Genomic DNA, 16,715 nt, shown 5'->3' with positions numbered 1-16,715 from the left:
CACTCTTATAATGGCATTGCTTTGTGTTGCAGCTTCCCAGCCATGCTCAGAATGTATAAAAATGCAAGGTTCTTGCCAGCCAAATATCACAAAGGTCAGTAGTCTGTGTCTCTTATTAGTTAGGAAACAGTCAGAATTAGCTGCAGCCACAGATGGTTTTAAACATAAATATGATTAAGATCACAATTTCCTGAATACAATATGAAAGAGGGAAGCATTCATTCTGCAATCAAATCTGTATGTTTTTGTTTAGGCTGTTTTATGTGGTATTTGATTAGATATATGTATATTCTTCAGCACATATTAAAAAATAACTAGCCATTTACAGTAAAAAAAAAAAAAAAAGACAGTTACCTTTTTCCTTAACTGGTGTTCTTCGAGATGTGTTGCTCATGTCCATTCAACTTAGGTGTGTGTGTGCTCGCCACATGCACCAGTGCCAGAAGTTTTTCCCTCAGCAGTATCCGTAGGGGACCGGCTCTGACGCCCCCTGGAGTGGTGCGCACATGCTGTGGTATAAGGGACGCTGCCGGTTCCCTGCACCCTCAGTTCCTTCTTGCCGGAAACTCAGACAGTGGGGAAGGAGGGCGGGTTGAGGAATGGACATGAGCAACACATCTCGAAGAACACCAGTGATGGAAAGGGTAACTGTATTTGCTTCTTCGAGTGCTTGCTCATGTCCATTCAACTTAGGTGACTCCCAAGCAGTACCCCTCAGAGGCAGGTAGGAGTTCACAGATGTGTAGATTGCAACACAGCTCCGCCGAACCCAGCATTGTCCCTGGCCTGCTGGGTGATGGTGTAGTGGGCTGTGAACGTGTGCACCGAGGACCATGTCACGGCTCGACAGATGTCCTGGATCGGGAAGTGTGCCAGGAAGGCCGCCAATGATGCCCGTGCACTGGTTGAGTGGGCTCCGACGATCAGCGGTGGAAGGACTCCCACTAACTCGTAGTAGGTCCGAATGCAAGAAGTGATCCAGTTAGAAATCCTCTGCAAGGACACTGGGAGGCCCTTCATCCTATCAGCTGTAGAAAAGCTGAGTCGACTTACAGAAAGGTTTTGTCCGATTTAGGTAGAAAGCCAGAGCCCTTCTTACATCGAAAGTGTGAAGGTGCCTCTCTTCACTAGTCTCCTGGGGCTTAGGGAAGAAGACTGGAAGAAAGATGTCCTGGCTCATATGGAAAGCGGATACCACCTGGGGAAGGAAAGCCGGGTGGGGCCGGAGCTGGACCGTGTCCTTATAGAAGACCGTGTACGGCAGTTCTGAGGTCAGGGCTCACAGCTCGGAGACTCGCCTCGCCGACATCACCGCCACCAGGAAAGCTACCTTCCTCGATAGGTAAGACAGGGAGCCCAAAGCCAAAGGCTCAAAGGGCAGGCCCATGAGCCTGGACAGAACCAAGTTGCGATCCCACTGAGGGGCCAGGGACCAGACTTGAGGAAAAAGCCTCTCAAGGCCTCTAAGGAACCTGACCATCCTGTCATGGGAGAACACAGTCTGTCCCTGGATTGGCAGATGAAAGGCTGAAATGGCCACCAGATGCATCCTGATAGAAGAGTGCGCTAGGCCCTGGCTTCTTAAATGAAGCAGGTAGTCTAAGATCGACTGCACTGAAGAATGCATAGGGGAGCTGCCCCGTTTGGCCACCCAGTGGGAGAACCTCATCCACTTTGCCAGGTAGGTCTGCCTAGTTGAGGGCTTTCTACTCTCGAGGAGGACCTTCTGGACCCCTTCCGAACAGGCCCATTCCTCAGTGTTCAGCCACACCATGAGGTGGAGGGACGCGAGGTTGGGGTGCAAGAGTCGACCGTGATCTTGTGACAGCAGATCTGGTTGATTCAGCAGAGGCCAGGGAAGGATCGCTGAAAAGTTTGATAGTGTCCCGAACCAGTGCTGGCGAGGCCACGCTGGGGCGATCTTGACTTTTGCTAGGACCTTGCTGATGAGCGGAATCGGAGGGAACACATACATCAGGTTTCCTGCCCATGGCAGGAGGAAGGCATCTAAGAGGAAGCCCTTGCCCAGACCCCATCTGGAGCAAAACCTGTGGCACCTTCTGTTCTGCCTGGTGGCGAACAAATTCACTGGGGGAGTTCCCCACCTCTGGAAGATCGTGCCGGCTACCTCCGGGTGGAACATCCACTTGTGGTAAGAGGAGAAGTTGCTAGCAGATCACCTCATTAGGATGTTCTTGGAACCCAGAAGGCGACGCTTCTAGATGGATTCCGTGGTCGAGGCAGAAGTCTCAGAGATGGAGTGCCTCTTGGCAAAGGGCTGAGGATCGCGCTCCCGCTTGTCTGCTGATGTAGAACATTGAGGCTGTGTTGTCTGTCAGGACTCTGACCACTCTGCCCAACAGGTAAGGGAGGAAGACTGTGCATGCTCTGCGCACCGCCCTGAGCTCTTTGACGTTTATCTTTAGTGTCAACTCCTCTGGGGACCACGTATCTTGGATCTGGAGGGCGCCGAGGTGCGCCCCCCCAGCCGAGGTCCGAGGCGTCCGAAACCAACTCGACTGAGTGAGGAGTGCTGATGAAGGGAACTTCTTCCAGGACTTTCCCGGGGTCGGTCCACCATTGCAGCGAGGTAAGTACTGTATTTTCGCTGGGATGGTAACAACCTTTTCCAGGTGGTCCCTGGACTGGGGGTAGACCGTCACCAGCCATAGCTGCAGGGGTCGCATCCGGAGCCTGGCGTGGTGCACCACATATGTACATGTTGCCATGTGACCTAGTAGGTGCAGGGAAACCCTGGCCATGGGTCGGGGAAACGTGGAGACTTGCGCGATGAGGTCCGTCAGTGCCCTGAATCTCTCCAGCGGCAGGAACGCCCTGGTGCAGGTCGAGTCGAGCACCGCTCCAATGAACTCTATCCTCTCTACCAGAACTAACATGGATTTTTTGTTGTTCACCAACAGGCCAAGGCGACAGCAGATGACTAACAGCATCGTGACATGCCTTTGGACCTGGAGCTGCCCTTGACTAGCCAGACGTCGAGGTACGGGTAGATCTGGATACCCCAATGTCTGAGGTAGGCAGCCACCACTGACATGCACTTGGTAAATACCTGCGGTGCAGTCACTAGGCCAAACGGGAGGACCGCAAACTGATAGTGGTTGGGACCTACCATAAACTGGAGTAAGCGTCTGTGTCCCTAGAAGATGGCGATGTGAAAGTACACAACTTTCAGATAGAGGGCGGCATACAAGTCTCCCAGATCCAGGGAGGGAATGATGGAGGCCAGGTAGACCATGCAGAACTTCAGCTTCGCTAGGAAGCGGTTCAAGTCTCGCAGGTCCAGGATAGGTCACAAACCTCCCTTGGCCTTTGGGATTAAAAAGTAGCAGGAATAGAACCCCTTGTTCCTGTGCTCTGAAGGAACAACCTCCACCGCACCTAGCTGCAGTAACCCCTCTACCGCCTGCGCGAGGAGACTCTCGTGAGAGGGATCCCTGAAGAGGGACGGGGAGTTTGGGTGGTAAGGAGGGTGTAACTGAAGGGTGTAACCCCGGGCCACCGTATTGAGGACCCATAGGTCTGATGTTCTAGATGCCCATGCAGGGAGGAAAGGAGAAAGGCGGTTGGCAAAAATAGGGGAGGAAGGATCCTGGAAACAGTCCAGTAGGTCACCCTCGGGCTTACCCTCAAAACGAGCGCTTGCCTGTCTGCTTATTGTGGGTCGAGCTCAACTGAGAGGCTTGAGAAGGCTGTTGGCTAGGATGCCGCTTGTAGCCTCTGGATTTCTTATGGGGAGGCTCCTGGCGAGGGTGGCTCCCCTGAGCCTGCTGCGGCTTAAACCGCTTGCGGGCAGGGCCAGGAACATACAGGCCCAGCGTTTTAAGGGTCGTGCGGGAGTCCTTTAGGCCATAAAGCTTATTGTCCGTCTGTTCCGCAAATAGGGCTTGCACATCAAAGGGAAGGTCTAGCATTGACTGCTGAGCCTCCGTGGACAAGGCAAAGAGGAGCAACCAGGATGTCTGGCGCGTGGCGATGGCTGAGGCTATGGTTCGGGAGGCAGTGTCCACCACATCCGATGCCGCCTGAAGCGTCGCCCTGGCCACAGATGTGCCCTCCTCCATAATAGCCCGGAACTCCTTCTTAGAAGCCTCAGGAAGACAGCCCTCAAACTTGGCCATGGCTTGCCACATGTTAAAATCATAGCGTCCCAGGAGGGCCTGATGGTTGGCCACCCTCAACTGGAGACTAGAGGACGAATAAACCTTACGCCCAAACAAGTCTAGTCTTTTGGAGTAATTGTTCTTAGGGATAGCCCCAGGTTGACTTTGTCACTCCCTGTGGTTAACCGCTTTTACCACTAGCGAGTTGGGAGCAGGGTGGGTGTACAAGTAGTCATGGCCTTTGGATGGCACGAAGTACTTGCGCTCAGCCCTCTTGGAGATGGGTGGCAGGGAGGAGGGAGTTTGCCACAGGGCATTAGTGATCTTAGAGACCCCATCATGAAGGGGCAGCACCACCCTGGCCGGTGCTGTGGAGCAGAGGACATTGAAGAGAGTCCGAAGGCTCCTCTAGCTCCTTCGCCTAAAGATCAAGGTTGGCAGCGACCCTCTTCAGTAGTTCCTGGTGTGCTTTAGCATCCTCCAGAGGAACCGGGGGAGGGGACCCCATTAATGACTCGTCTGGCGACGACGATGAAGATGCTGGTGCTGTAGCGTCCTCCACAACCATTGGTGGTCCAGTAGCTTGTTCCCGTTCCCTCTTTGACCTGTGGGGTCCTTGCGCCCGAGGCTCAGCGCACCAGAGGAGGGTAAGAGAGAGAGAGGCAGGTGGTCTCCCCGACTCTCCAGGAAGCCTGGGAGGGCTGGGTGAAACCCCACGGGATCCATGGGTACCACGGCACTGGCCACTGTGCCTGAAGCCATGGGGCCAGTTTCGGTTCCGACAGGATAGCTGGTATCGGAGCTTGTCCCGCTGTCAGGGAACCTCGCTCCGAACCAGAGCTGGATCCTGAGCGGTTGCTCCTCGGTGACCGGGATGGTGTGAAATGGTGGCTCTGTCCCGACCGGTGCCGGTCACTCCGACTGGAGTCCAATCTAGAATGGGGTCTTAAGGACCCGTGGCATTCAACAGATCCACGACAGCTTGGAGCTGGCGATCTATGTCTCGCGCTTGATGAGTGGTACCAGGATGAGGACTGGGACCGGGAGTCAGAATGGGCCTGGTGCCGGGAAGTGCCCGCACGCGGTGATGCCCTCCTAGGGGATTGGCGATGATCCGAGGAATGGTATCATCGATCCCTCGACGGGTCCCTGGAGTGGTACCACGGTCTTGGAGATACCAGGTGCCAGGACCGGTACTCCTGCAGGGGGTGCATGCCTCCAAAGGTCTGTGCCCAGTGGCCGTCGAGCTGCGCCTCGAGCCTCTCTGCCCATGCCCGAGGTCCGGGGACCGAATGGGGCTGCGTTGCATCTGCCTATCACGTCAGATGTGTGGCGGCTATGGGAGGGCGAGTGCTGGCGGGACGTCCCCTGCAACGGGGAACGGTGCCGATGAGGTGGGAACCGAAGCAGTCCGAACGCGGGTTTATCCCGTGACCGGGGAACTGCAGGAGCCGGTGTAGGCGGCAGCGGGGGGGACATGATCCCCTGCGCGGCCTGCAGGGCCTCTGGCGTGGACGGCACCCAGAGCTGATGGAGGCCCCTCCGCTATCCGGGGTGGCTGGCGAGGAGCGGGTTGGGCTACATCACTCCACTGGAGCATGGGCCCGAGATCCTGACGTGGATGGAGGGACATGGGTGAAGAGGGACCTTGCCCACACCCAGTCTTATCCTTTCCCTTGTGGGAGGTTGGAGACCGGCCTCGCCCTGCCTTTTGGGCTTCTTGGTCGGAGCCACGGATGGGGACCAGTGCCAGCCAGTGGATTGTCCCAGTGGGGCGCTGCGTACTGAGGTCACAGTACTCAGCGCTGAGTTAGAGTGTTGCTCTAGGACTGGGGTGAGGGCCGACTCCATAAGGAGCGCTCTTAAATGAATATCACACTCCTTCTTAATCCTTGGCTTGAAGGACTTGCAAATTTTGCACTTCTCACTAAGAGAAGTGCCCTTCACCCATGCAACGCAGACAACTGCTGTGTGGATCACTAATGGGCATGGGCCTCTTGCAGCAACCACAGGGCTTAAAGCCTGGGGACCGGGGCATGCCCCTTCCCGAAGCAAAGTCCCGTTCGGGACCTATGAAGTCTCTAACTATAGCTAAGGGATTTATAAACATTAACAGAAAACTATATACATTATAATACAAGAGAACTAGTTCGTACAAATGAGCAGCAACAGCACTAGCTGAAGCAGCAACAGTTCCAGCACTGTCACTGGCAGCAAGAAGGAACTGAGGGTGGGGGAAATTGGCGGTGCCCTATATACTGCGGCATCTGCGTGCCACTCCAGGGGGCGCCAGAGCTGATCCCCTACGGATACTGCTGAGAGAAAAAGCTTCCGGCACCGGTGCACGTGGCGAGCACACACACCTAAGTTGAATGGACATGAGCAAGCACTCGAAGAAGAATTTAGAGAATTCTCTTTTTTACTGGAAAACAAAGCATCCTAATTTGTTATAAACATTTTCTGTGTTAAAAAAAAAGGTATATCAGTTAACATACGTGTACTGTACTGTGATGCAGAGATACCAAGTTTTGGGCTTGATGATTAACACATGCAAACTCTCTCCAGCCCAGGGCTCATGCTGTCACTTACCAACATTAACAATATAATTAATCTATTACATCAATTCTTAATTTGTTGGACACCCTTTGGGGCAATTTATTGCAGGATATTTAATATCACTGCATACAGTACTTTCTTTAAAAAACGATTTAAAAATTAGGGACCAAATTCTGCACTTATTTTTAACCTGTACAATCTTACTGGTGTCAATGGCATTCCAGTGAGTGTATAATTTGGGCTTATCTAATGTGTCAAAAACACTCATTGTTTTGAGCTGCTAAGAGGAAAAGCTAAGGCTTTAAACCAGGGCTCCTTCAAAATGTTAACATTCGGAATTAAAGGCTACAGGAGGTAGAGAACAGAACTGAAGATACCAGAGAGGAACTGATTGTCATACAACCTATTTGGCCAAAAATATCAGGAACTGCAACATCCTGAAAAATCTGGCTGTGTGGGCTGATAACTGCAGAGCAGCAGTTTTCAAACTTTTTGAGCTGAGCCCCCACTTTGAGCTGCGCCACCCCAACCCAGACAAAAAGAGGTGAGTTAGGGGGTGGAAGTGGCACTCCCTCCCCGAACCCCGCTGAGCTGAAGCCCGAGCCATCTGGTGTCACCACTCACCCACCTGAGTGTTCCTCTGCACCCCCCTGCTGTAGAGTGTGCAAACATATGGACAAAGCCAGTTTGGCAACTTCTTAGGCCGCTAAAGATTATAAACTTTGTACACACAAAATAAAAAACTGTGCCATGGGCCTACTCCTTCCCCAGTGAAGACAATGGCAAATCTCTCATTGACTTCAGTGGTTCAGGATTGGGCCTTTAATCCCTGCAGTTGGGAGCAGAGTTTTGCATTATTTTCTACTAATAACCTTTAGCCAACCAAAGAAATGGCAGGAAAAGCATTGAAGAATATAACACTCTATACCTAAATAGTTGGTACAATGTAAAGTCTCGACAAGTGTACGTGGGGGTAGGCTTGAGCACACACCTCTGAAAAGAAACCCCAGTAGAACATGAATTTTTCATTTCAAGAATATCATTAACAGTCTATTAGTTTACTGCTATGTGATAAAACTCAATTTAACAACAGGCGATCAAAGTCACTTTAGAAATGAAGATTAGAGAAGAATCTGAAATTTAATCACAGAAATAATTGCACAGGTCCTGGATTAAATACTTTTGATTTTCTTCTACAAAATACTTCAGCTCCTAATTGTTTTCAATTGTCTGGGATGGCATCAAGCAATTATGGATTCGTCACAAAACTTAAAAAAGAATCTGAACATGACTACCCTGGTGTTTAAATCTTTTAGATTTACAATATGAAATGAATTGGTTAATTAAGCATGTAACTTCTTGAATAAAACATGCATAAATTAAGAATAGCATACATGCATGCTTTATCTTCACTAAAATTATTCTTGTGCTTGAAAACGATGTACCATGTTCTCTTCTATGTAAAATAAATAAATTAAAAATAGACAAGTCAGATGTTCCATTTCTTTTTGGTGGTACAAGTTGAGAATATTTCAATACCTTTACTTTATCCACAACTGGTTTGTTTTCATCAGGATCAGGTTCTCTTTGTCCCAGTGAACCAGCCAGGAGGTCTAGGGCATTGTCTTGCTCTTTCCCACCCTAGCAAAATGTAAATATATTCAAGAAAACATATGTCACAAAAAATCTTCATTTAAAACAAGGTATAATAAACACTAACTAACTTCATCCAACACAAAGTCTACTCTGCCTTTGAAATACCATAATAAAATTAATTGCAATGTAGTGACAACAGTTAGAAAATTATTGGATGTTCAGAATAAAGGAAAAAGATCACTTGGAGTAGGCAAGTGGAGTAGAGATTTATTTGGCATTCTTCTGCTACAAGCAAACCAATTCTAATTTAGGAAAACATCTACACTAGAAACAGTTTTAAAATGGATCATCTTAACAAACACATGCTACCTCATTCTGCCAATGGTACGACTACACAGTAATAAAAGACCTGCAGCACAAATGTGGCTGGCCTGGGTCGGCTGACTTGGGCTTGGGCTGAAAAATGCAGTGTAAACGTTTGAGGTTGGGCTCCAGCCTGAGCTCTGAGGGGCTCCAGCCTGAGCTCTGAGACCCTCCCTCCCCCCTCCTTGCGACCTGAATATCTACACTGCACTACAATTTTAGCCCCACAGCCTGAGCCTGAGACTCGGTGCAGCAGGTTTTTTACTGCAGTGTATAGGTAGTTGCTAAGCAAGTGCCAGCTGCATAAGTTAAAATTCCCTGTCTGTTTAATGTTTCCATTAACATTTGAAAGGTTTTTTCCTTCCAGAAAGTGCTATCCTTTGCTTATACACGTAGGTTTTACCTACTGAAAACGTTAGCTTCTCCAGTTAAGTTTCTTTTCTTAACAAAATGTGAGCCACAGGAGTTTCTCCAATATAGTGGTTAAAATAGACAAACAGAAGTGGGAGCTTTCGCTGCACCAGCCAAGGAAGGAGTTGGGGATATGTAAGAGCACTGCTTACCCTAGCCAAGGAGAGCCCTCCTCTGCTTTTAGCAGGAGGGGAAGCAGCACTCTTCCCCATTAACCCTTACTTTTCCTGCTGTTCCTGTAGAAGTGATTTGTCACCATGACACTATAGTATTCTACTTTTACTTGCATTTTCTGCCTCAACCCTGCCTGCAGAGGCCTCACAAAAATCACAGAACCACATGGTCCTGCAAGGGTACACCATAGGGATCTAGCTTGTATTTTTATTTAGCTGACCAAACATAGGGTTAAATTCTGGCAGACATAAGAGGGAAAAAAAGCATAACAAGCCTCAAAATTGTGCACATACACACTGCAAAAAAATAAGGTGAATGTATGCTCCTATTCTGGCCAAGACCAGTCCCTCTCACAGATCAATTATAAAATCTATTCGAACTCAGAGCTGAAAGGGGGCTATTCATACAGACTATTGCGGAGTCTTGCATTAACAAGTCTACATACACAATCACAGCCCATGACTCCTAGGTCACATCTAGTTATGCCTTCCATGTTTCTGAAGGAACCAGAAAAGGGATGGACAACCCTACAGCCTTCATTCCTGGTGCTAGCCAGGGCGTTTCTGGAATGTGCATATATGTAACATAAGCCAAAATTTGGGCCATAGTGCAAAACTGTACACAAAATGCAGAAGCCTAGAATTCTTTTCCGGAGAAAAATCTATCTTCTTAATAGCCAGTTTCAATAGTAAAGGATTCAATTTTACAACAGGCTCCACCATTAAGAACTACTCTAAAAAGATCTCCTGTTTCCTTCCTCTAACAGGTTTTAGTAGGACCATCACCATCAACAACAGTGAATGCTGCTTACTGGGGTAGCAGCTGGAGGAGCTGCTGAGTGCACTGCAGAAGCTGTAGCGGAAGAGACAACTTCTTCAGAGGCAGCTGGAGAAGATTTAACAGCTGTGGATTTCTAAAATAAAAAATGTTGTTACCAGTGTATATAATACTATCAACATACATAGGAAATCCCAAGTTTCTGGGACGCACAACTTTTTTATTTTCATCCGTACAGTGCTCATCTGAGACTTGATTCTTCTAACATACTGTATCTATTTCAGCCTAATTTACTCCCCTCCCCATCCCCATTAAAGGGCATAACAGTTCTCAAGAAGTCATTTAAACTTATGTTTTCTACATTCCATACCTCAGAAGTAACTTGTCCAACTCAGCCTAATAGAGTTAAACACATACTCTCCATTAAAATTAGTGGGTGAAATCCGGACTTCACTGAAGTCAATGGGAACAATCATAGTGATTACAATGGGTCTAGGACTTCACCCCACATGTCTAAATCCCCTAGATTGCTTTGAAAAGTCCCAATGATTGTGTGTTACCAACACAATCATCTGTTAAATTAGACACAACAATAAAACACACCCAATTTTTCTCATCATTTAAGAAAGCCTGGGCCTGGTTTTTTTCCTTCTACGTTTACTATAAAAATCATGGAAAATACAAGTTATTTAAACAACTTGAATATAAAACAGAATAATACAGATCAAGTAAATTCAGAGATCTTACGTTAGGTGTAGCTAGTGGTGCAGATGGTAATGTTGCTGGGGAACTGGCAAATCCCTCTGACAAAGCATCCAAGAGATCGCTTTCATTCATGGGCTACAATTTAAAAGAAATGACACCAGCTTTTTTATCCTTTGTTTGAATTCTGTTGATTAAATTATTCAGGTATAATGAGAGCAGAGAGTCAGAATACAGCTAAAAGCTTAGAGAATAGGAAATCTTTTCCTTCTCTGTTTAATGAATAACAAATGGAAAAGTGAAAGATTTTCTGAATATTTACTCACTGACCTGGGGTTTTTCTTTAGATTTTGGCAAGAGTGGTTTTCCATCTTTATCCTACAGAGAAAACACTGTTTAACAAAGTAGTTCTCTATGACCACGAAACACAAGTCTTTTGGTAACAGTGGTTAAAAATATACAAAATGTTATTACACTGCCTCTCCCGCCCCCCCCCTTTTTTTTAAAAAAAACAGCAATTGGTCAGGCTTTTGACTGAATTTAGAATATAGTTCTACTCTGAGAGACTCCAAAAATGTCATTGTGAGCTTCCATGCTTACTGTCTCTCCATTGCCATATCAAATATGCTCAGTTTGCAAATGAAAGCCTAACTTGTAGCCCTCCATAATCACTCCAGAACTTAGGGTCAAGGAGGGTAATTTCCTAACACATCAGCAACAAAGGGTTTTGCAGGCCTCAGTTATGCCTGTGCAACCCTACTGTCATCAGATTATGCCCTTGGTGACATTTGCAAAAATTCACTGGGTTACAGCGACGTAACTGATTGGAACTTAAATAATTATTCTTTTGAAGCACAAATAGTAAATAATCCAATTCACCCCTCTCAGCCAGAATTATTCACATTTGAGTGCATAAACCTAAACCACCTTTACCCGTATTTAGATATCTAAATAAAAGTTTCCTAGTATTCAGATATGCTGATGAACCACAAATTACAATGAAGTCAATCATTATATATTACTGTAGTGCCTGAAGCAACATTCAAGAACGAGGAAAGGGGTGCAAAGAATACAGGAATGTATTAAAAGGAATTACCTTTGCTTCTATTAACCTGTATTCAGGAGGGATAGTTTCTTCATCTTCACCCAGTTTTTCTCGTTCTTCTTGTTTGGCTTTCTCCTAAGGGGGAAAACAAAAGTGGAACATTTCTCAACAGAAATGTCATGAGGCCTTACATACTGCATGTGAGCAAGTTTTTGACTCTCTTCCAGTACAGCATCATTGTAGGCAGATGTTCCCTTGCAAATGCAGTTTAATTATCAGGCAAAAATCTCATGCTTTCTTCTGATGAGTCTTAAGTCTGATTCTCTACTCACTTATTTCAATATAAAATGAGGAGTAATTCATTTCATTTTAATAGCATTATATTTGGTATAAAACTGATAAAAGTAAATATGAGAGTAAGTATAAACCAACAATAAAAACACCCATGGGCCTTGATTCTGTTCTCTGTATGAAACACGCTGACAGCTCCGATTCAGGGCTGCAAGGTAAGGCTGCACAGGGGCAGGATTAGGCCTAGGGAAGCAGGGAAGGTACCTGGGGCAGAAGACAGCAGCTTTCTGCTGGCTGAGAGTTCCCATGAGCCGGAGTAATTCTCCACCAGCTATCTTTGGCTGCTTTAAGTTATACCTGACCCAGAGGTCATAAGGTTTTACAGGTTTTTACGGTTGACAGAAAAATTGTGAAGATGTCCAACAGAGTGAAAGATCCTTCTAGTAATATATTGAACCCTGTTGTTTCAATCATAGAACCCCTTTACAAACAAATGTAGCTTTGTCTTTATGTTCAAAAGAAGGAGGAAATTTACTTAAATAATAAACCAGCACAAAATCTAAAATTTGGTTCCTTTTAAGGGACTAATTGATTTTTTTGTTGCTGCGTGAATGTAGAAAGGATACTGTGTTACCAAATATTTCATTCTTAAGGTATGTATGTATGCCTAAAATGAATTTTGAAAAAAATCACTTATAAATCACTCTGCACTAATTTATGCTAATAATTTTGTGAAACTCTACCTCCAAGTAGCACCCTGGAACCTGCATATTCATATTGTGATATGACTATGATATGTTTTGTACAAGTATGCCTTGTGAGGTATCATTTTAAAAGTCTTGATCTGTTGAATATTAATATCATATTGAATTATATGTACTATCATTGTATGTGAAGTTATGAAGGATTGCTATATGTGCTACTGAAATATGTTCTGAGGTTGGGAAATGCCCATAGCAGGCCTTTCAGTTGCAACCAAGGAGGTCAGATAGGTGTTGATGGCCAATCAACAAGAATCCACTCTCCCAGGGACTCCTCAGAGAAGGCAAGTACGCCATGGGGACGGACTAACCCACATCACAGCAAGGATCTTTCTAGCAGCTGGAAGAAGATATAAAAGAGGGGTAGTGACATCATCATAATGAAAGAAATACCAAACCACGATCTTGTCATGGTTATGGGAGATTTTAATTCCCAGATCGGAAATGAAAGAAGAGGTTGGGAAACAAATCAGCACACATACAACTGGAACAACGACAGACAATGGCACAAGACTTATTGTTTTCGGCAAAAAATTCAAGTTGAGCATCTGCAATTCTTTCTTCCGATATAAAAACATACACAAAAAGACACGGATTTCACCAAATGGCCGTACACAAAATGAGATCAACTATATCTGTGTTAGTCAGAGGTGGCGAACATCAGTGTGAGACACAAGCGTATTCAGAGGAGCAGATATAGGGAGTGATCACTATTTGCTGAAAGCAAACATCAAATTGAAGTTTAAAGCGCTTAAAAAGAAAGAACACAGACTCAGATTATTCAATACACAGAAACTACAAGATTGCAGGATACGAAAAGAGTACCAGATAGAGATAAAAAAGATAGAGTTTGAGGCCCTTAAAGATCTTGAAAAAAACGAAGTGGAAAAATACTGGGATCTTTTCAAAACAGCTATGCTAGAAGCAGCTGAAAAGATAATTGGTAGAAAGAGAGGAAGCAATAAAGAACAGTGGATCTCAGAAGAAACATGGAAAATTATAGACAAAAGAAGAAAACAAAAGGCTCTAGTACTACAACATGGGACTGAAGAAACAAAGCAAACCTACAGTAACTCCTCACTTAATGTTGTAGTTATGCTCCTGAAAAATGCAACTTTAAGTGAAACGATGTTAAGCAAATCCAATTTCCCCATAAGAATGAATGTAAATGGGGGGGTTAGGTTCCAGAGAAATTTTTTTTTGCCATACAGTACAATACTATAGTTGGGAGATGGACCCGCCTTACCCCACACAGGCACAGTCCACTGGCACTGGAGACAATGAGGCAGGCAAGGAGGCTGAAGGTGCTGTAGGCTAGGAGAAGCACATTGCGCAGCAACAACGGCAGCTTCCCCTACTCTGCAAGCACCAGGGGCGGGGGGGGGGCTCACGCCACCCCTTCCCCCAAGCCCGCACCCTTAATCCACCTCTTCTTCACCCCCTCCTCCCCCTTTACTCTGCGCGCCGCATCCTCGTTCCTCCCTCCCTCCCTCCCCTTCCTCCTGCCCATCGCAATCAGCTGGCTTGCGGCATTCGGGAGGCAGGGGAGGGGGGGGAGCCTGCGCACCGAGCCCTTGCTCCTCCCCCCTCCCTCCTGAACGCCGCAAGCCAGCTGATTGTGACAGACAGTAGGTGAGAGGAGGAAGGGGAAGGCGCTGATCCGCGGGGTCTGCTGGCGGGCCGGAGGCGCTGGCGGGGGGGGGGGGCATAGGAGAGCTGATAGGGGGCTGCCAGCTGTGGACAAAGCAGGCAGCCAAATGACATTAAAGCGAAGCACTGCAAAACTTTAAATGGAGCACGTTCTGTAATCGAGCAGGGACGTAACATCGAAACAACGTTAAGCGAGAGGACGTTAAGTGGGGAGTTACTGTACAGGAACCTTGACAAAGCAGTAAAGAAACAATGCAAAAAAGATAAGCAAAACTGGATAGAAAGTAAGGCTAGTGAAACTGAAGAAGCAGGGGAAAGAAATGATACAAGAACAGTCTACATGATCCTGAAACAGTTAACACAATATGGATCAAAATTCAGAAGTGTCCCAGTGAAAGGGAAACAAGGAGAAATTTTGAAAACACAGGAGGAACAAGAAAATAGATGCGTGGAACACTTCAAAGAAGTGCTAAACCAACCAGAACCAATTACAAGACTGGAATTTAACAATGATAAACCATTAGACCTAGATATAGATGTATCTGAGGTAAAAATCTAAGTAGTAAAAAAAGCATTGCAGAAGCTGAAAAACAACAAGGCACCTGGGTTTGGATGGCATTCATCCAGAGATGCTTAAAAATGGAGACGAAGACGTGGAATCAGTCATCTGTTCACTGTGCAACAAAATATAGATGGAGGAGAAAGTGCCGGAAGAACGGACCCTCAGTATCATAATCAAGTTACCAAAGAAAGGTGATCTAAACAATTGTTCAAATTGGAGGGGAGTAACACTTCTAGCTGTCAAAGGTAAAGTATTAGCAGCAGTCCTCCTGAACAGAATGAAAGGAAAGATGGATACCATCCTGCATGAACAACAATCTGGATTTAGACAAGGGAGATCGTGCACAGACACTATTTTCACCCTGAGATGGATTATTTAGAACACAATTGAATTCCAAGGCAGTCTTGCCATCAATTTTGTGGACTTTCAAAAGGTATTCAATAGTGTAAACAGAGAAAAAATGGGGAAAATTGTGGAACAATATGGAATTCCAACAAAATTAATTAACATTATGAAGGCATTCTATGCCAACTCAAAATGGTGCATTAAAATGGATTGAGCAAGCCATTCAGCATCAAGACAGGTGTAAGGCAGGGGTGCGTCCTGTCTCCTTTTTTGTTTATGCTAGTCATCGACTATGGATTAAAACAATGCAATAGTGATACGTATGGCCTAAAATGGAACAATTCAAAGCTATTTGATCTAGACTTTGCTGACGACATCGCTCTTATCAATGAAGATGCCAACAGACTACAAAAATGCATAAACCAAGTAAAAGAAGTAATGGAGAAGATGGGTTTGATACGCAATGCAAAGAAATGTAAAATCATGTTAATGGGGAATATAGGGATAGAAATCAAAATTGAAGAAGAGAAACTGGAGAAGGCAGACAATTTTACGTATCTTGGAAGTACCGTCAACCAAGATGGTACTAGTTCCGAGGAAATAAGAAGAAGAATTGGGAGGGCAAATGCTGCATTTGGAAGACTCAAAAACCTCTGGCAACTCAAAAACATCTCCCTCAAGACAAAACTGAATGTGTACAAAGCAATTGTTATCGCCATTACAACATACAGCAGTGGGACATGGCAACTTACCAAGAAAGAGATGCAAAAGCTGGATGCATTTCATCACAAATGTCTGAGAAGAATGTTGGGAATAACATATAGAGATAGGAAGATGAATGAAGAAGTCAGAAAAATGACTGGACAAGGCACCCTCTCACAAATAATCTACAAAAGACGACATCAATGGCTGGGACATGTGCTGAGAATGGAAAAAGAACGCTTACCAAATACCGCCCTTGAATGGAAGCCAGAAAATGCAAGAAGAAAGAAAGAGGAAGACCGCGAATAACATGGAAACGAACAGTTCTGAACAACATCAAGCACCTCAACATGGAATAGGAAGATTTGGAGAGAAGGGCAGTTGACAGGCAAGGATGGCAAATGCGGATAGCCCAATGTGCAGCAAAGCACAGAATGGACTAAGATCTAAGGTAAAGACATCATCACTTGGCCTCTTTCCCCCCACATCTCAACACCTGAAAGATCATCTGGAAGACACTGACTTTGAACTAGGGAGATTGGACCCTCTTTCAGCCTGGGACCAGTCTGTGTATTGAGGAACTGTAAACTGCCTGTGTCATCTAGGATGGGAGATGGATTCAAATCTTGCTTAGTGTGTTTAAATTAGAATTAAGAGTG

The 16,715-nt window shown here is 45.9% G+C and overlaps 1 protein-coding gene across 1 annotated transcript in view; it reads right to left on the bottom strand.

Moving 5' to 3' along the window:
* CAST (calpastatin) overlaps positions 1-16,715 on the bottom strand; it is a 97,546-nt gene that overhangs the window by 15,171 nt on the left and 65,660 nt on the right. Inside the window, exons 21-25 of the mRNA XM_065405995.1 lie at positions 11,797-11,880; positions 11,031-11,078; positions 10,746-10,838; positions 10,033-10,134; positions 8,217-8,318 (exon numbers count right to left, since the gene is read on the bottom strand). Of these exons, the coding sequence (XP_065262067.1) occupies positions 8,217-8,318; positions 10,033-10,134; positions 10,746-10,838; positions 11,031-11,078; positions 11,797-11,880 (429 nt within the window). The remainder of the gene's footprint in view (positions 1-8,216; positions 8,319-10,032; positions 10,135-10,745; positions 10,839-11,030; positions 11,079-11,796; positions 11,881-16,715) is intronic.

This window comes from Emys orbicularis, chromosome 6 (genome assembly GCF_028017835.1).
Source record: "Emys orbicularis isolate rEmyOrb1 chromosome 6, rEmyOrb1.hap1, whole genome shotgun sequence".
Classification (NCBI taxonomy): Eukaryota; Metazoa; Chordata; order Testudines; family Emydidae; genus Emys; species Emys orbicularis.
The sequence above is the reverse complement of the archived record's forward strand: the minus strand, read 5'-3'. Positions and strand labels throughout refer to the sequence as shown.